The 21,258-nt window shown below is 39.0% G+C and overlaps 2 protein-coding genes across 2 annotated transcripts; one reads left to right on the top strand and one right to left on the bottom strand.

Annotated features, from left to right (window-relative positions):
• Positions 1-21: 21 nt before the first annotated feature.
• On the bottom strand, positions 22-1,950 carry LOC149966749 (uncharacterized). The gene is made up of 3 exons (XM_090167605.1): positions 1,911-1,950; positions 1,523-1,865; positions 22-1,210 (listed from the first exon to the last, which is right to left on the bottom strand). Exons 1-3 carry the CDS (start codon positions 1,948-1,950, stop codon positions 22-24), a joined length of 1,572 nt encoding a protein of 523 aa, XP_090023731.1.
• A 5,882-nt stretch (positions 1,951-7,832) lies between these two features.
• LOC149966748 (uncharacterized) lies at positions 7,833-12,934 on the top strand. Its single transcript, XM_090167604.1, has 2 exons — positions 7,833-10,809; positions 10,902-12,934. Exons 1-2 carry the CDS (start codon positions 7,833-7,835, stop codon positions 12,932-12,934), a joined length of 5,010 nt encoding a protein of 1,669 aa, XP_090023730.1.
• Positions 12,935-21,258: the final 8,324 nt, after the last annotated feature.

The following is a 21,258-nucleotide window of genomic DNA, read 5'->3' as shown; positions in this document are numbered from 1 at the left end:
TCTTAATCTCTAAGGGGTACATTAATTTATGAATCTTTTCACGAGAGTTCCATTTGGCAATCGAATTTTGCAGGAGCGGATCTTCTTGTCGCAACCTTCAAACACTTCTTCCACTTTCACTAATTTCCATATCTGTCTAGGTTCATTGTCTCCTTTCAGTAAAGCTACGTCTCCCACGTCTATAACGGCATTCGGACTTGTTTCGTCCAGGTGGTGAACGGAGTTTAACTGTAAAAGATATTCGGACTTGCATCTTTTCCAGAAATGGTTCAACACTTGTTGGTGATATCTCCATCTCAATAATGTTTGGTCTCGGGTTAAAGTGCCGGCCGTTACTGGCTCGGAATTTGGGGGTAGTGAAGTTAATCGTTTACCGACCAAAAAATGAGCTGGGGTTAATGCTGTAGGTTCCTCATGGTCGCTTCCTTGGTATGTTAGTGGACGTGAATTAATCACGGCTTCCACCTCTGCTAAGACGGTAATTACTTCTTTGAATCTGAGTAGAGCGCCGTGTAAAACGTTCTTAAGCGCTGATTTGACGCCTCTCACCATTAGTTCATAAAACCCGCCCCACCAAGGAGCCCACTCGACGATGAACTTCCATTGGACGCCAATCTTACCAAAAAAATCGCTAACGTCCTTTTCTTCTACGCTGTTCCAAATGGAAGTTAACTCTTTGTCCGCTCTCTTGAAACTTTTCGCGTTGTCAGAGTAGATAGTCTTGCACAGACCTCTTCTAGCTATAAATCTCCGGAGTGCTAAAAGTAATTTTTCCGTACTCATTTCGCTCACCAGCCCCAGATGTACGGCTCTAGTAACTGCGCAAGTCAGGAGACAAATATACGCTTTCTCTCTCGCGTTATCTTTGCTTCGGATATATAATGGGCCCGCAAAGTCCAACCCTGATGTTTCGAACGCGCTAGACTCCGTAATTCTGTCTCGAGGCAGGGGCGCAGTAACTTCCTTAGCTGATTTTGCTCTCCATTTTCTACATTTCAAGCACGCCGTAATTCTTTCCTTTACTAATTGCCTGTTACGTACAATCCAATACTTTTCTCTAACTTGCGCTAAGGTATTAGCCGTTCCAGAGTGATGGAAAATCTCATGCTCGCGGTCGACTATTAAACTGGAGAAGTAATGATCACACGGTAGAATTACAGGATGTTTCTCAGTGTAATCAAACTCTGAAAATTGAAGTCTACCGCCAACCCTAATTAAACCAGCTTCATCCAAGAATGGTTTGAGATTACGAATTGGCGAATTTCTATTTAGCTCAGTTGCGGCCTTCAAGTCCTTTTGTTCTTAATGAAAACTTTCAGTTTGAACTCGGCGAATCCAGAATTCTTCAGCGTTCCTTATTACGTCGGCGTTCAGAGGGATTATCTCGTCCACTTTTACTAACGAATCTCTTTTTTGGTGTTTGCGCAAGTTTTGGAAAAACCTCAGTACCCATCCTCTTACTCTTAGGACTCTTGACAATCTACTGCGTTGCTTAATATCCAATAGTGGTTCGGTAACTTACTTTGCCTCGCCCACCGTGAGAGCAACCTCTTCATACTTCCTTCTGGTTTCTTCTTCAACCTTTGAAATCTCATCTTCGCCTAATTTCTTTGGTTCGTAGTTCTTGTTACCCCAATTCTTTTCTTTGGCTACAAGCCAAGCAGGTCCATTCCACCAAATCTCGCTGCCTTGTAGATCTTTTAAGGTTTTTCCTCTCGTTAACAAGTCCGCAGGATTCTGAGAACCTGGACATTGATTCCATGAGCCTGGTTCGGCTATCTCTTGTATTTCTTCTACTCTGTTTCCCACGAAAGGTTTCCATTTTCTGGGTGAACCTCTTATCCAGTGAATGACGATTTTCGAATCTGACGAAAAATGGATTTTTTCGTTGTTGATATTCATACACTTACTAACTCTGTTTGTCAGTCGAGCTCCTACTAGAGCTCCCATTGTAGCTCCAGCCTAGGTAAATTTATCCTCTTCAGCGGTGCAACGCAGGATTTTGAAGTTACAAGACGACTTGATACCTTTCCGTTACTTAATGTGGCTCTTAAATAAACGACCGCTCCAAAAGCGGCCTCACTAGCATCTGAAAAACAGTGTAGTTGCATCTCTACCACAGATATGTCTTCCTCATTGAAAAAACAGAGTCGGGGTGTTGATATAAGTCGTAAATTGGGTAGCTCTGAGCACCATGAGTTCCAAATTTGGAAAGATCCTGAGGTAATTCGTCATCCCAAGATCTCTGTTTATCCAGCCACAGCCTTTGGAAAAGCGTATTTGCTCCGATTGAGAATGGCGTTATTAACCCCAAGGGATCAAATATTCGAGCGGACAGCTCCCGAGACAAAATCATCGACGTATCGATCTTCCTTTAGTATCTTACACGTTTCCGGAAATTAATTTCTAAATTGTTCTAGATGTTTATTCAGAACGGCCGCTAGGTGGTATGGACTGCTGTTAACTCCAAATAAAACTTTGGTGAATCTAAATATTATGTATTTTTGATTTGGGTCTTCGGTGTTTTCAATCCACATAAATCTTACAGCGTTTCTATCTCTTTCGTGTAAGTCGATATGAAGGAAGGCTTGCTTAATATCGGCGACAATTGCTACTTTCTTTGTTCGAAATTTCACGAGGATTTCAAAGATGTCAGGATTGAGGTTTGGACCGGACATCAAACAGTCGTTAAGCGAATTATCGTTCTTCTTATGGCTCAACGCGTCAAACACAAGACGTACTTTTGTGGTCGCTCTTTCTTCTCTTATAAACGGTTGATGAGGGGGTCAATCTCATTTGTCTCTCTCGCGACCCTTTCGATAATTCCGCCCTCTTCGTATTCTTTTAAGACCTTTTTGTACGCTTCAAATAAGTTGGGATCACGTTTGAATCTTCGAAATAGTCCGGCTAATCTCCACTTCGCCATATCGAAATTGTCCGCCAATTCTGGCATTTCTTCTTTCCACGGAAGGCTGACCTCCCACCTTCCTTTGTTGAATTGAACCGTCTTTTCGAAGAATTCCACGGCGTTCTCGTTCATCGGATCATGGCCTCTTTCTTCGGTGTCTCTTATTCCTAGCGATTCTAATTCCCAAAAGCGCTTAAGACTATTTCCCGTTAGTTCTTCTTCTTTGTGGATCATCATAATGGAAACGGGGTCTATATTGACTTTCTCCGCGCAAACTTGCATGTTTCTTATTGTTGTCGGTCCCTGCACGACCCATCCAATTAGGGTGCTCATAGCGTAGAGAACGTCGTTTATTATTTCGAACTTTCCCGTGTAAATCTACAAACGCAAGTCTGAACCAATTAGTAACTGTATTTCTCCATTATTGTTGTCGCTTTGGCTTATATCTGCCAGTTGTAAGTTCTTTGATTCTAGGTTCCGTTTAATAGCTTCTTCAGGAACTTGAATTGTAGCCGAGCTGATTTCATCAGATTACAAGGCTTCGATAATGATTTTGGTCTCGTCTACTAGGCTTCTTAACTTTAACTCTCTTTTGTTTGTTTTTAGCAGTGTCGGTTTTCTACTTCCGAAGGTTTTAATTTGGAGACTCTCTACGCCTGTAGGTTTTAAACCGAGCTTCCGCGCTGTATCTTTCTTTATAAAGGTTCGCTGGCTGCCATTATCCATCAAACATCTGATTAGTTCATTCCCGTTCGGTCCTCTTGCCAGAACTGTAGCGGTTTGGAGTAGGGTACGAACTTACTGTCCCTACGGATACTTCTTTAATTGTAGTGGCGGTGTTTTTTTTCTCGAACTCGATCTTCTCCGTTCGCCCCTTCTCTTTCTCTTCACACATGGCTGTATGGTGGCGCTTTTGACAGTGGTTACATTTGATCTTAAGGGGAACATTGTGAAATTTTAAAAAACACGACTTGTTTGCGCCTGTTTATCTAGAGTTATATAGCTCTAATTGTTAAGCACTCTTCGGTTTTGTAATAACGAGGTTTTGTTCTAAAAAACCTGCGAACAAAATTTTTATATAGTTAATAGTTATTAAGATAATGGTACTTAAATATGGCTGAAATTCCCATACACGCTCACACAAAACACCGTTTATCTCGTAAATGGTTAAATCGTACTTCACGCGGTTTCTTGTTTTGTTTTTAGCAAAGTTAAAACTATAAAGTGTGCGAAGGAAATTGTATTTCATCGTTTAGTTAATTTTTAATTCACCTTGAAAAAGTACCTAAAATGATAAGTATTTAGGTAAACTATTTGAATACTTTAAAACTAGATATCATTCTCAAATTTATGGTACAGTTTGACAAACATGTTTTCTCTCAAATGTAAAAAGAAATAATTAGCTATCTTAAATATACATTAAAATAATGAGCATTCAACTTCAATAATAAGGCTGATACATATCAACTTTGCGCCTGTTATTCTAGAAAACCGTTCACTGTATGGCTTTGTGAAAGGTTTTAAGTTGCTCTGGAGGTTTCGTTTTAAAATTTGTGCGAAGCGAATTGTAATCGAGGGCTTATTTATTTTTTTATATGGTTACAAAATTCGGCAATATTTAACATAACTCGTCATCATTTTTAATATACTTCGGTACAACGAAAATCTTTTAGATTCATACGCTTCGTAAGTTTAACCTTATTTAATCGAATGCAAAACAAAAATTTAAAAAATATATTATATTTTGGTAACTAAACTAATTATTATAATTATTATTATAATTTTAAATTATTCGAATTTGGTACGTTTTCCTTTACTGCCATCTGCACGCGGTCGCTACATTGTGGTAGTTTCCCAAACTAAAGATTAATAAAGAAAAAAATATATGTAGATGGCAGGTTGAAGGTTTCCGAAGGGGGATTTTTTTTCACGTGGTGAATAGTACTACTATAGAATCCCCACGGAGGTTTTGGTAGTAAAGTTAGTAGGCAGGAAAAATCTTTTTTCCTCCCCCTAAAACTCGGACCCCTTTTTCGTCCGACCCGATTAGCCGCGCTTGTCCGTCAAAACTACTCTCCTCTCCGCTTAGCTTATCGTCACTGACTCTCGTTTGCGGTATTTCATATAGGGAATAGCTATCCGTTTCAGCCCATATTTTCAGTGAGCTATAAGGCATTCGTACTACTCTCGCAAAACATTTTTATTTCAGCCAGTGTTCCAGCGTTCCATTGTTGAAAGATGCTACTTTTCATAAACTAATCTAAAAGGGATAAAAGTGCTTTTTTTATCTGTTTGATCATTATACTATGACCCCTTCAATGTGTAATCGAAAACTGGTGTATTTCAATAATTTAACCCTATAAAACTAAAATAAATTGTTAAATTTATCCTAGTATCCTTATACACACATATTTCTAGACACTATTGGTTGCGAATTTGATACATAATTTTTATTACTGAAGAATATTTGGAATGATAATGTCGAGTGGTCCGACTAATTTTGGGGCCGCCGGTTCGATTATATTACTTTTCTAAAATTATTAGAATTTCAATTCGAAAGTCTTTGTGGTAAATTTTCTATGATGTATAATATAAGCTTATTTTTCTTCTGAATCAAATGGATATTTCAAATTCTATTTAAATTTTATTTTACAATAATTAGTACGAGACGTATGTACAGTAGTACATACTATATAGCTATCCATCATAAATCATCAACTTTTGATAAAAGGATGAAAAATTACGCGCTTTGAATTTCGAAGTCAAAATTTCATTATAATTATTATTTTTTTTGATAATTTATTTGATTGTATATTTATTTATATAGGGTGTATTCTCGTGACGTCATCATCGCTGTAATGAAAGGCTAGTGTCATCCCCCTTTCCCCCATAACTATCTACCTTAGAGCAATGGCCGCCATCTTCTCGTGAATACCACCTATAGACTAGTGGTTATATTCTATCATTCACCTTTGATCAAATTACGCGATTTGACTTCGAAGTCAAAATTGAAAAATTTAATTTAGTTTAGTGTATTCTGAGAACTAGCAAAGCTTTGCCGAGAAGCGCATTCTGGTGTAGATTATTAAACGAAAAACAATTTTTAATGTTTATTTTAATTTCCTTTTAATCTTAATTCCGTTGTATATAATTAATAATTACTAATTTTATATTTTTAAATTGTAAACTGAAGTTTATGATATCTTTAAAAACGTTTTTTTTATTGTATTTTTGTCAACGAGTTGTGAAAACGAACGGTGTGGGACAATAGCTTGCTTTTAACCTATTGTTATGCCTTCCTAAGCTTTTACGGGCAGGAATGGCAATATTTGGTATTGGCCATCAGCTTTTATAGTGTTCGGACAGATTGGGGTGGCCAAAAAGTGGTAACCCATTATTTTTAAACTCGTCAGTGGCGACGCCATTTATGCGTGTATTATTGGCGCCAACATTCTGATGGAAGGTGTCAAGGTTTTTGGGGTATTTTACGAAAGGGACGAGGATATTAGGATAAAGATTAAAGCGCTGATAGTTAAAATACGTGACCAAACCATTTGCTTTCCAAACCAAATGTTCGATTGAGCCTTGTCAGAATAAAGTTGGTGTATATATATATTATCTCGATACGAATGGTGTTTTTAATTTATTTATAAAATACAAAATCAATACTTTTTCAAATGCCTAATTTGAGTAGTTAATTTTATAAATAACTCGTGGTCTTAGCCAACTTGTTAAAATGTTGCTCTCTACATCACGAGATATAATATTCTTCACACGGGCGAAATAATAAAATCGACGTCTCACGATTCTAGCTCGCGCCCGTAGACTTGATAAAGATAGGCAGTGACGTAGGTGGCAACATTTTCAAGCTAGATCCCCCCCCCCTTTATAAAATCAACTATTTAATTCACAAATTGTAATATGATCAAAGGTAATAAATCCTAGTAAGTTCTAAAAAACCAATATCGACACGGTAATGTTGAAAAAGCGCCGCGAAATCGTATTACAGTGATTAAAGTTGTGAATTACAGAAACGCAGGCAGCGCCACGAAACCCTGGGTAGGAAGACTTCGACAAAAAAAAGAACATAGCTATATCAGAGCACACGCATGTACGTAATATCAGGAAACTATAGAGGTATACACTTGAATGTCTAAGGTTCCATTGGTACGGTGTGACGAAAGCGCGTCGAGAAAAGGGCGGGGCTTAACAACGTCGAGTGTAAGACGTAACACGACATTTTTAATTCATGGCTCGAGGTTTAGTTCGAAAAGAATGCGTCGCCATGGTAACAAATAGGTGATCTTCCCGCGCAAAAAACGGCTTACCAGAAAATTGATTTAAAAACCTCAATTTGTTATCGTACTGAAGTTTTATGAGTATTTATAAAGTTATTCGTTAAACAAATGTAGTGATACCTAATTTCAAGTATTTATATGGTGTTAAAACACATTTCTCATGTATTCTATATTGTTGATCAGTGTATATTTATGTATATAACCCTTTTAATTCATTTGCAAACACATGTTTCGAGCCTTTAAATTTTTGTAAGTACGTGTATAAAAAATATTCGGGTTTTTTTGTTTATTAAGCGCGCGATTTGACGTTGGATTTTTTCTGTGTGATTTTCGAGACGCGCGCTGGGTCTAACGGTAAAAAAGTCTGTTAGACGTTTTTTGAAATAAAGTTGTTGTCTTTTTCGTTTTAAACCGGATGGTTGTTGGTTTTTTTGTCCTGCTGATAGTCGAATTCTTTTCGGTTCCACAAACCTTTAGATATTTCAGTACTGATAGTCGAGATTTTATATTATTTTGGTGCCGAAACCCGGGAAAGCCCCTGAATTCTGGTACATACAGAAGGTTAAATATCGGTAGCATTGTAGAGAAGACACCGCATTTCACTGAAACTACGCAACGGTTACGAAATGGATGATTTTGCAATCATTAAGAGCAGAAGGACAGCTACGAAGAGAGCCGCAACAAAGATCAAGAACTTCCTGGAACCGGAACTGGATAAAGACGAGCCCGATGTTCACAAAATCGAAGGATACGTCAGGGTGTTGGATCAAAAGTCAGCAATGCTAAAAGGGTACGAAGCCGATCTAATGCAATTATTTGAAACCCAAGACGAGTTAGAGGCAGATCTCGCCACGTCCCAAGAATACATCGATGAACTGGAAGTCATGACTATACGAGCGAGAAGTTTACTAGACAGACGTAGGAGGGAGGCCCGTACAGCACGTCGCTTGGAAGATCCCAATAGTAGCGAATCGGACGATGATATCCTCGGGAACAGAGCACGTAGGAATAGAAACAACGCACCAATCGCACCAACGGTCAAACTACCCAAGTTAGAAATTCGTCATTTCAACGGAACAATCTGCCAATGGCAATCATTCTGGACCCACTTTGAGAACATCATTCACAACTCCGAGGCTATAACGAAGACAGACAAGTATAGTTACTTACTATCGTATTTGGAGGGACCCGCACTACGAGCAATCGAAGGTTTATCACTATCTGATGCCAACTACGACAACGCAATCGCGGTACTACGAGAGAGATTTGGACGGAAAGACATTATTATTAGCGAACACATGAACACTCTTCTAAATCTCCCAGTTGTGAGAAGAGCTAACGACATTTCTGGCCTTAGAAAACTGTACGATACTTGCCGCGTGCAAGTACGGAGTCTCGAGTCTCTTGGAGTAATGGATCAGTCTTACGGAAATCTCTTATGCCCCATAATTACACAACGACTACCTGAAGACATTACGTTGGCCTTCAGTCGACAGCATTCGGATGACCAGTTGAAAATTGAAGATTTACTGAAGTTTCTTCAAAAGGAAATCGCAAGCAGAGAACGAGCCCTAGTTTTAGGAAAATCATCTGAAACAGATAAACTAATGTATTCGCAACCTACGCATTCGCAACCTACGCATTCGCAACCTTCACATTCGCAACCTTCGCATTATCGCAGTTTTCGCCGAGAAAACAAATACAATTGCAACCCTTCTAGTGCTGCAGCCTTAACTATGGGAATTAGAACTAGACCCTGTCTCTATTGCGAACAAACGAACCACACCACAACTGACTGCGAGAAGATATCACTTCGAGAAAAAAAGAACGTACTAATTCGCAAGAAACGTTGTTTTATATGCTTGAGAGAAAACCACCAAGCTAGAGATTGCAGAGTAAACAGTAGAGGTTGCGGGAAATGCAACCGTCGTCACCACACGAGCCTCTGTGATCAAGCTGAGTATAACGCGGAACAATCACGGACGCAAAGTGATTCCAAACCACCGTCGCAACAAGATATAACTAAACCTAAAGAAGTGGCCCAAATGTCAGCTGGAATAACGGGTAGTCGAAACGAAGTCGTTTTACTACAGACAGCTCTAGCCCTAGCGCAGAAACCAGGAGATAAAAAGGAAGTGGTAGTGCGTTGCCTTCTCGACAATGGAAGCCACGTTACCTTTGTAAAGGAGAGTGTTTCGAGACAGCTTGGACTTGAGGTCGTTAGAGAAGAATATTTGAATTTGAACAGTTTCGGTAGCGCAAAACCAGAGACAGTGAAGAGAAGGAGAGTACGTTTGCAATTGAAAAACCGTCACGATCCGAGACAAAACGTGAAAATCGAAGCTTACGAAGCCCCCGAAATCTGTGGTTCGGTCTTCTCGGTACCAGGAACTGAGCTAGCTGAAGAATTTAGAAGTCGAGGATTTTTACTGGCAGACGAAATATCAGGGAATGTCGAAGCTAGTAATTCGCACGCTATTGATGTATTAATCGGAGGCGATTTTCTATGGGCAGTGGCGAGTGGTCGATCCGAACGCTTCGGAAGTTTCTTAATCGCAATGGAAACTACATTTGGTTGGACGTTACAAGGTCCGGTAGAAGTTGCCTCTCGCGCAATTGGGATTAATACCGTCGCAATTATGACCGTTACCGCTGAAAATAAACAAAACGAAGAGCTTTCGACTCAGCTTCGCAAATTCTGGGAGTTGGAGTCATTCGGACTTTCGAAAACTGACGCCGAATCCTATTCTCAAAAGGATATTTTAGAAACGTTTGAAAACACTACGACCTACGCAAACGGTCGCTATACCGTCGCATTACCGTGGATACCAGATACGTCGCGTCTCGCGAGTAATCACGCAGTCGCCACAAAACGCACGTCGAATTTATTGTACAAACTTCGCGAGGAACCTCGCATTTTAAAAGAATACAACGCCATCATGAAGGAGCAACTTGAAAATGGAATTATTGAAGAAGTGAAACCTACGATGAAAAAAGGAAAGCGCATTTATTACATGCCACATCGGGCTGTAATCAGAGAGACTAGTACAACCACTAAAACCCGCATTGTTTACGACGCTTCATCTCACGCGTCCGAAGTTGCATCGTTGAACGACTGTCTCGAAGTTGGAACGAATTTGAACCCTAATTTATATGACATTCTCATACGATTTCGTGAACGGAGGGTCGCCTTTACCGGGGACATTGCCAAAGCGTTCCTTCAAATTGAAGTGAGAGAGGAAGATCGCGACGCGTTGAGATTTTTGTGGGTTGATGTCGAGAACCCTCTAACGACTATGAGCCTAAGAACCTACAGATTTATGCGAGTACCATTTGGCGTAACATCTAGTCCGTATTTGCTAGCGGCAACGATAAGAATGCACGCGAAAAAATACAAGGAAACAAAATTGGAAATCAGTAAGATTTTAGACGATTCCTTATACGTGGATGACCTTCTGTCTGGCGCAGACACCGTTGAAAAAGCCCATCAGCTGATAGTCGAATCGCGGGAAGTAATGAGCGAAGCTGGAATGTGTCTCAGGAAGTGGCAATCTAATTCTTCCGAATTAAAACAACTTTTAAACGAAACCAACGGCGAAAAAAGCAAATTGAAGAGCCAGCCATTTTTACGCAATTAAAGGTCCTTGGACTTTCATGGGACAGTACGAAAGACAAACTTATTTACGACATTAAAGAACTCTTGGATTTTGTAAAGAATCGGTCTAGTACTAAGCGATGGGTAGTTAAATCAGTCGCGAAGATCTTCGACCCACTCGGATTCTTGTCACCGTTTGTAGTTCGAGCGAAAATTCTCTTTCAACAGCTTTGGGAGAAAGGAATAGGTTGGGACGATACCCTTCCTGAGGACTTAAAGGACACATTTGATTCATGGTGCTCCGAATTAAAAGATTTGAGAGAAATTAAAATCGAAAGGTATTATTTCAATGGAGTTGAAGAATTGGATACCGCAAACGTCGAACTACACTGTTTTACGGACGCAAGCCAGAAAGCCTACGCGACCGTAGTTTACCTTCGGTATAAGAGCGTAGATGGAGAAAATAAATCAACTTTGATCACGTCGAAATCTAGAGTAGCCCCGTTGAAGAAACTTTCCCTACCAAGACTCGAGTTGATGGGAGCAGCATTATTCGCGGAACTAACTAACAACCTCACCAATATATTTGAAAGGAAACCAACTAAAATATTTATGTGGACAGACTCGCAAATTGTTCTTGGATGGATAAAAGGAACGGCTTCAAGATGGAAACCGTTTGTTGAAAATAGAGTTCGCACTATCCAAACACTGTCGGATCCAATGAATTGGCGTTATTGTAGAAGTGCGGAAAACCCCGCTGATCTCCCAACAAGAGGTCGGAAGTTGAAGGATCTAGCAGAAGATGAATTTTGGTGGAATGGTCCCAAATTTATTCACGAAGAACCTGTGTCCCGAGAAATTATCGCTACCAATGATGACGTAACCGAAGAACCGCGAGAAGAGTTACGCGGCGCTTTTCAGGTTCTCGCAGTTTTAAATCAACCAGAACGCAATTTACCTATCGATATTAAAATGTATCGCACACTAAAAACTTTACACCGCGTAACCGCCTGGATATTTCGCTTTAATCATAACTGCCGCTACAAAAACAATGCTAAACGAACTGGAGAACTAACAGCCGAAGAAATTCAGCAAGCGGAAACTTACTGGATTAAAAATACCCAAAAGGAACAATTTCCCGAAGAAGTGGATCGCCTAACGAAACAATTGCCAATCAACAAAGATTCGAAAATTAGAACGCTGAATCCTAAACTGGACAGAAATGGGCTAATCCGCGTAAATAGCAGAATTTATGGAAGTGGTCTATCCTATGAAGAAACGAACCCGTGGATTCTCGCACCGAATCACCCTTACACCACGCTTTTAGTGAAACACTCGCACGAAAAAGTAATGCACGCCGGGATGACCAGTACGACAGTCGCCATACGGGAAAGATTTTGGATAATTAAAAACCGGAGATTCGTGCAGTATGTTCTGAAATCATGTACCATTTGCCAATTCTTTCGCGCAAAGCCGTCGCAAGCTATCATGGGACCCCTACCGGAACTACGCACTACACAAGCTCCGCCATTCGAGGTTAGCGGAATGGATTTCGCTGGACCGTTATACTGCCGCGACGGCCAGAAAGTTTACATCGCTTTATTTACTTGCGCAGTAACTCGAGCAGTACATTTGGAACTGGTTTCAAACCAAACTACCGAGAACTTTCTACTTGCCTTCAGACGTTTTGTAGCGCGTAGAGGACTACCGAAACGCATTATGTCTGATAACGCGAAAACATACAAACGCGCGAAAGACGAATTAAGCGAATTATTTAAGAACATCGCGAGTCCCGAAGTTGAACAATTTTTTGCAAATCATCAAATACGTTGGGTATTTATCGCAGACAGAGCCGCCTGGTGGGGTGGTTTTTGGGAAAAGCTCGTATCATCGGTGAAGAAAGCCCTACGCAAAGTGCTTGGACGCGCGAAACTGGCGCACGAAGAACTGGAAACCATTCTCACGGAAGCCGAAGCGGCTATCAACAGTAGGCCGATCACAACGCTATCAGAGGATCCCAGTGAGCCACGGCCACTCACCCCCGCGCATTTTTTATTGGAGATCGAGCAACGAGTTTACCATCGAGAAGCTTCTCTGGAGATATCGCGGCGTCAGTTACCAGATCTGATTTAACTCGTAGATTGAAGTATCGCCAGACCATAATTGACGGATTCTGGCGCAGATGGAGCAAGGAGTATCTACTTCAGCTGAGATCAGCGCACCATCGCACACCGAACAAACCAACGCAACCACTGAAGGAAGGGGACGTCGTCATCATTGCCGAAGACAAGACACCAAGGCTATGTTGGAGAATGGGAGTTGTTGACGAAACCTTTGCGGGAAGAGATGGACACAGTCGTTCATGTATGGTGAGATTGGCGAATAGGACACGACTCCGTAGACCAATCCAACTACTGCATAAATTAGAACTTTAATTAACCTTGCTATTGAACTGTCAAGTTCAACTGGGGGGAATATGTTAAAACACATTTCTCATGTATTCTATATTGTTGATCAGTGTATATTTATGTATATAACCCTTTTAATTCATTTGCAAACACATGTTTCGAGCCTTTAAATTTTTGTAAGTACGTGTATAAAAAATATTCGGGTTTTTTTGTTTATTAAGCGCGCGATTTGACGTTGGATTTTTTCTGTGTGATTTTCGAGACGCGCGCTGGGTCTAACGGTAAAAAAGTCTGTTAGACGTTTTTTGAAATAAAGTTGTTGTCTTTTTCGTTTTAAACCGGATGGTTGTTGGTTTTTTTGTCCTGCTGATAGTCGAATTCTTTTCGGTTCCACAAACCTTTAGATATTTCAGTACTGATAGTCGAGATTTTATATATGGTTCAAAAAGAGAAAATTAGGTAAGCTAATATATAATAACTGGGACAAGACTCAATGAAAAGTTTTGGCAGTGCTACGTCACTGTTTTTTTTTCAATAGTTTTTATCGTAGGGAGAAAAATATCACCACAATGGCGGCCATGGCCAAAGCTACGGCCAAACCTCAATTTGTTATCGTACTGAAGATTTATAATGTTATTCGCAAAAAACAAGTAAAGTTATACCTAATTTTAGGTATTTATATGGTTAAAAAAAAGAGAAAATAAGGTAAGCTAATATATAATAACCGGGACTAGGCTTAATGAGTCGAAGTTTTCGTCGAATTAGGGTAGTGAGGCGCGACAGTGTATCTCGTGAGTTTTCGCGCTTTAAGCCACGCCCGTTTCTACGAGCATCATCACGGCTGCCAAAATCTTCCTTAGACATTCCAAGTGTATACCTATATAGTTTCCTGGTAATATGTATAAACTAGTAAATAGACCCATGATGAAAGTTGGGGGGCTGAAAATTAACATTTTTACCTGGCAACTCAGCATTTGGACGGAACATCCGTTTCTTTACTTCCACCTGTATATTTCAATGGCGGTCACGTGTCAAAACGTCACAAACAGGATGTTCCGTCCAGAGGTCTCACTTAAGCCTCGTCTGCGGCCCCTCTTTTGTTATGGGTCTATTCGAACTGAGTTTCGCGCAAGGGATAGAAATATTAGCAAAGGGACAAGAACTAATTCGGGGAAAACATGGCACCCGGAACCAAGGGGTGATTATTCCTTGTTTCGGTTTGTCTCTCCGTCAGAAAATCGAGAGCTCCTCTAGTCGCAGTCGCGTGTGACGTAGTTGGATCCCTTCTTCGAAGCGCCTACGATCTAGACACAATAATGAGGCGGCTTACAATCTCAAAACCATGTATAAACTATGTCTGTCATTTTAAAAACTTCAATCGTTTTTATAAGAATTTAGGACTATAAGGGAACTTATGGCACACCGTTCAGGACTAAATTCAACCAAAAATATTTATATATTTTTTGTAAATATAAAGGGGTTTTTAAAATATAAAGGCATTTTTGAAATACAAATTACTTTTCAAAATATAAGGCGAATTCGTCTAAGACATTCGAGGCCAGTTTAAGAAATGTACTACCTACCTGGAAGGTACAAACGCACTATAGTAACACATACCTCACAGGCAGTGGCGTAGACAAGGGGGATTTCCGTGTGACCGCCCCCATTAGTCCTACGTTTGACTGTACTAAATTGTCACCCCTCTCGAACCCCTTTGACGAATTTCTGACTATGCCACTGCTTACAGCCTACAAGGAGAGTTTTTATGTTTATTTCCTGCAACTATGTATTAGGAGACAGCAAATAAACCAAAACTTTCTCCTACAATGCAGGAAAAATGGAGTACACCCTAAATCATTTCTCCTAAGCATACCAATGGAAAAAGGACAAAACCAGAGACCCTATATTTTAAAAACACCTTTATATTTTAAAAACAGCTTTATATTTAAAAAAATACCCCCATATTTACAAAAAATCTATTTTTTTATTGAGTTTTGTCCTGAACAGCGTGCCATAGGAACTCTTATTTATTTACATCTAAATAATCCAAAGTTATATTTTCATAAAACACTTTAATATAGACTAAATCCAAAAATAGTTCTCAAGTACAGAAATATTTATCACACAGGCATGTAAAATGATAAAACACATTTCAATTAAATTATTAATACTAGTTAAGTGACACCTTTCAATATATTAACGCTTTTAATATTTTATACATTCAGTAACTATATAACGTAATGTGATGCCTTTAGATACAGTTGTTAACAATAGCAGTAATTAATCAAATTATAGATTTTTACTTTTAAGTATTTTAAAGTATATTAATTATACATATTCAAAATTTACATTAACAATCAACTAGAACTTTAATTACCAATTTTATAATATAACACCTTAAATTTAAAATTTTAACATTAGCAGAAATCTATACATTCCTGTTACTTTAGTCAATTTTAAATTTGTACATATTTAAACTTTAAATAACACGCTACTAATACTTTATCACTTTCTTTATACTATATTTCATTTCTTGTTCTTTTTTGAAGGAATGGCAGTGGGTATTCAGAGCCTCTTTGTATTGGGTTCATCAATTCTACTCTCAGATCTCTTGGATAATCTTCTTCATAGAAATGTTCTGAGCAAATCCTTGCATATTTCACATTTATTTTGTCTTGGGAACGTCCACAAGCGGTTATCCATTTTTGCCTTCTATTAATTATTTGAGATGGGAATCGATGGTATGACAAATTCTTCTTTCGGGTGCCAATTAAGGAATTATTGCACCCGAGAACCGAGCATTTTAATCCGTGCATTACTGTATTGTGTTGAGTTCATGACAACTTGACAAGCCTTTATTAACAAAATTCAAAATAACCGCCTTAAAAAAATTAAAAGTTAAACCTCGGCTATAAAATTAATGGTTTAAAATAGTCAAAAATACTATTATTATATAACTATACCATTTAACACTAGTAAAAATGTAATACTATAATGGATCTAATTTATGGGTAAACGATTAATGCTTACCTGAATTTTAATCCACAAATGAATTTTATTAAAAGGCAGACGCGGCCTGCCAGCCGAAGAGGAATGTTTACAGTCAGCTCTCCCGCTCGGCTGTCTTCCCCATTGAATGTGCCGTCTGCTCTAAAATGACGATCAAACGTTACCATATGACCCGTGGCGCCATCCATTATTTTGAAGAAAAAAAATCTTTTTGCTTGAAAACGCGTCTTATTTGAAGGAACCATTGAGAGATAGACGGCGCCACGGGTGGAATGATAACGTTTTCTCGTTATTTGGGCATGATTTGGGACGCCGATGGGAGCAGACGACAGTATTCTTATTTTTAAAAACTTGTTTCGCGAAATACTGAAATCCGACGTTTTGATTGGACCTCTAGATTAATATTCCCAACTCAATGGTCTTCCCACCGCGGAGTTTCTGAGGTACGCGACGCCTGTTTATTTTCGTTGTAGATCGTTCGCTGGGATCCAGCTACGTCACACACCGGGAAAACACCGTTCCCCCCCGTTTTTTTCTTAGCAGATATCTCTATTCCCGACCCCGCGTTATACGCTAACCTTATAATACACAGTATTTTTACCAACCTTGACCCGGAACTAAGTTTAAAAGGTCGCCGATGAGAAATCGCCTATATTGGGCGATGTATGAAAAAAAAAACTGCGGGAAATCGGATTTATTATGCAAAAAAAGGTTATGGGAAACAATATTAATTACAAATAGAACCAACTTGAGATGTAAAATATTTTATGCTTACAAATTTATTTTAAATAAGTTTTAATTATGACTTATGAGTAACACTTATTAAAACTTTTTCCTACGTAAACGTTTTTTAATTTAATCTCTAAGTTTTAAATTCTGTTTATTAAACATTAATTAACTTCAGTGAAATTTGTAAACTTTTATTTATTATTTAAATTTATAATGTCTTCCAACACATTAAAATTTCAAAGATAGGTTGGCGTAAAAGTAAGCATTATCTCTTCTGCCGTAGGCACTAAACAAAACGCTGAACATAATCCTTTACAACCGCGAAGTACGAGAAAAGGGTCGACAGTCGCTACAATAGAGGGGCTACGAGGGGGAAGTAAAAATAATGTTTGAATCTGGTTTTTTGTCCAAGAGAGGGGGAACTTTAGGCCTAAAATAATTTAAAGAAGAGCAACGGATCACCCCGGAGCGATATTGTAGGTCTAAGCAATATACGGCTATGTCATATAACCTTCCTCGTGCCTTTTCACCCCTTACCAGGTGACCCACGGCCAGACCTCATCCCATATAGTTTCTATAGGAGGAAAAGGTTTTTCACAATCATTCTATCTGGTTATATTAAATGCGACTAAAAGTTGAAAATATTATAATAATAAAACAAAAGTATTATTTTATTATTAAGTTAATTTATTTTATAAATACGAATCAAACTAAGAATTAAAGAATTCTGTGTATTTTTTCGTCATTTTATCAATTTAAATATATCGGTTTAGTAGATGGCGTAGTAAGATTGGAACGCCCGCGAAATGTGTAACGGTCAGCGCCATCTGTTGATCTTCATTGGTACTAACAGTCTAAAATGCTCCCCTTAAATCTTAGCCTCAGCGTTGCCAACCTGTACGATAATTATCGTTTTGTACGATAATTTCACCTTCCGTACGATGTACGATATCACAACGTACGATATCGGCAATTGTACGATAATTCAGTAGGATGTACGATATTACAACGTACGATATCGGCAGTGGTACGATAATTCAGTAGGATGTACTATATTACAACGTACGATATTGACAATTGTACGATAATTCAGTAGGAATGAGTTTTTGTTATGTACGTTGTTGAAAAATACCAGTTTTGACGCTAAATTACAGTACGCTCTAAAAAAAATAGTACCATTTATAATAAATGCAAAATGGTATTTGAACCATAATTATAGTACGTATGGCAACGCTGCCGGTGATTCTCTATTCATCTATGTCTAAAGAGAGAGAAGAACCGTTCCCTCTTTTAATTTCGCCCCCCTTTTCTACTCGCTAGTCAGACCTCTAGATTTTTTTGAAGCGTACGATAAATAGAACTGAAATACGATAATTTTCGGGTGTTGGTACGATAATTCTATTCGATCAGGTTGGCAACGCTGCTTAGCCTGCAGAATCGAGAGGAAAGTTCCCCTACTAAGCATCGAAAACAACGGTTTTTCTTCTTTAGGATTTCCAACTTCTGCTCTAGTGAGACGTCTTTACATTCTTCCGGCTTATGGGGTTCTTTCTCGCAAAATATGCAATTTTCCTTTTGGCCTTCTACACCTGCCATTAAAGCGGATGTCGTGGTGGCTTTTTTGTACTGTTGATTCCTCGATAACTCTCTACTATAGCCTTGATCTTTGCCACTACTGCCGTGATTGAACGCTCCGTCTTTTCTTCCGCCTTTATTTGTCAACCTTAAAACGCGCTCCCTTCCTTCCAAGTCTCTTTTTATATATTCCATTAATTCCGCTAACTTCCATTTTCCATTCGCTGACGCGCTCTTATTGAATCCTAGCGCTATGTCTGGTGTAATTCTCTTAATTAGCATTGGAAACAAAAGTGACGCGCATGCCTCTGGGTCTTGACCTAATGACTCCAAACTACGTAGCTCTACTTGACATGTATTGTATAAATTCCTCAGGCTTACCACGTCTGATGAGCTTTCAATGGACTTCAATTTTAATAGATTTTCAGTGTGGGCATCTATCTGAATTTCTACTTTTCCGTACGTCTCTTTTAATAGCTGGATAGCGATATCATAGTTCCGATCTGATATTTGTAGCCCCTTAATGATGGCTTCCGCGACTCCTCTAAGGAGTGATGCTAGGTAGTAAAACTTGTTTGCCTTGTCGGGTACGTCCTCGTTGTCGTGAATAGTTGCTTTGTAGTGGTTCCAAAACTTAGACCACTCTGTTGCGTCACCGTAAAATTTCTTTAATTCCAATGTGGGAAGTTTTACCTTTAACGCGTGATTTCTCGCTGTTCTATAGGAACCGGCTAAACTCGCTGAATCCTTTTCATTTTCTATCGCACTTTCGGCTCTTGTCTTCCATGATATGATTTCGTTTCTGAAGGTTTCAACTTCCCTATACTCTGCAGCTAGGTCGTCCAATGAAATTGCCTCCTCTATTTCTGAGTCCAAGTCTCTTAAGGCATTTTCTTTTTGCTCCAATTGCCTTACGTTAACTCTCAGTGTTTCCAAATCCATTGGATCGGATTAAAGCGGGCTTTCCATTTCAGACAATATTTCTCCGATAAAGCCTCTGTATACTTCTCTCTTATTCTTTGCTCTTTGGACATCCCCGATGCCTCCTCTGTTTGCCATCCTGATTGATTACCTTACTCAATTTTAATCCGACTTTCCCTAAAATTACTCTAATCTGAAGGTCCCGGGTTTCGGCACCATGAAATAGCTTCTACTTTTACTCTGTGATTGAGACGCGATAGATTTAGGAAACGAATCTAAATTTAATCAGAACAATTGCTTTTAATGAGCGCAACAGGGAGACTACATCCAAATATACAGAATGTCCGTTACAGCCAAATAATTTGTAAAAGTTTCGTTCGTTGTTAAAACTTCAATCTAAGCCTTTTTTCTTTCAAAACACGAGACTCGTGCTCGCTCTTTCCCTATAACCCACGAGACGCGAGCTCGAGCTATTCAACAAAAACAATATATATATATATATACTAACGTTTAGACAATATTTCTTTACAGGTATCAAGTAGCTAGAGACCAGTTTATTTCAAGTCGGTCAGTTCTCGATAATTCACTGTCCAAATACGGCCAAATATTCGTTTACTATACACCAGTTGGGTATGCAAAAGAAAAAAGGTGTATAGAATTGAGCGATTGCAGAAATTAGAATTCTTATGAGCTTACAAAATTGGTACACTATTTCCTGTGAGAAAAACCTTTCTAGAAAAATTTGTGATAATTACTTATTACAACTGTTTGTTTTGTCAAGAATGTATTTATTTATACCTAGGGAGAATGTCTATGTCGAGACGGTTTTTAGCCTTTCTCTCAATCCACCCGTTGGTCCCGCCAGTACGCTCCTCCGCTTAAAATAAAACGAATAGTCCCGGTATATCATTGGCTGCTTAAAATTTACGTCACCTAACGCGATGGAAATCAAACGCCGGTGACGTTTTGTCTTTCCCCCCGCGCGAGACGGGGGAAAGGGGTTCAACGTGCCCGGCGATTGTCGCAACATAATCATTTTTAATAAATAAATATAAATAAATACATTCTTGGTTTTGTCTTTTGACTGTCTGAATTTTTAATTCCCACCATCAGGGAAGCAAACTAAAGAGATTTATCAATTACACCGCAACATGAAAAGCGTTGTCTTTTATTTTACAGACTCTCGCATTGGAGTTTAATAGAGGCTTTTATTGGGACATATGTGCGATTTCAACAATCAAAAGATATGTATTTTCACGCATATAGCCCGCACCATTTTTCAAATATTTTCCGTTTTTATGTCGGGTTATATAAGGGGGCGGCTTATATAAGGGTGCGGCTTATATAGGAAAAAAAACCTACATCTGAATAAAACATTTTATTTGGTTCAATACAAAAACAAAAAATGCCTAAAGGCTGTAATTTAGACATTAAACCATTGCTATTAGAATTACCGGCACTAGTGGGATGAACTTAACACCGTAGCTTACCGCACTAAAATGGTCAGCGTATCTCACTCACAATTTTTTTTATTTAAGTTCTTTTTTATGCGGGCTATCTGAGTAGGCGGGCTATATGCGTAAGCGGTTTATTTAAGATCTTTTTTAAAGGAAACGGGGAAGCAGCGGGTTATATTCGTATGCGGGCTATTTGAGTAGGCGGGCTATATGCGTAAGCGGTTTATTTAAGTTCTCTTTTACATGAAACGGGGAAGCAGCGGGTTATATTCGTATGCGGGTTATCTGAGTAGGCGGGTTATCTGAGTAGGCGGGCTATATGCGTAAGCGGTTTATTTAAGATCTTTTTTACAGGAAA

This window comes from Leiobunum rupestre, chromosome 1 (genome assembly GCF_980474605.1).
Source record: "Leiobunum rupestre chromosome 1, qqLeiRupe1.1.hap1, whole genome shotgun sequence".
NCBI classification, from domain to species: Eukaryota; Metazoa; Arthropoda; class Arachnida; order Opiliones; family Sclerosomatidae; genus Leiobunum; species Leiobunum rupestre.
This window is presented reverse-complemented; position numbering and strand designations above follow the sequence as displayed.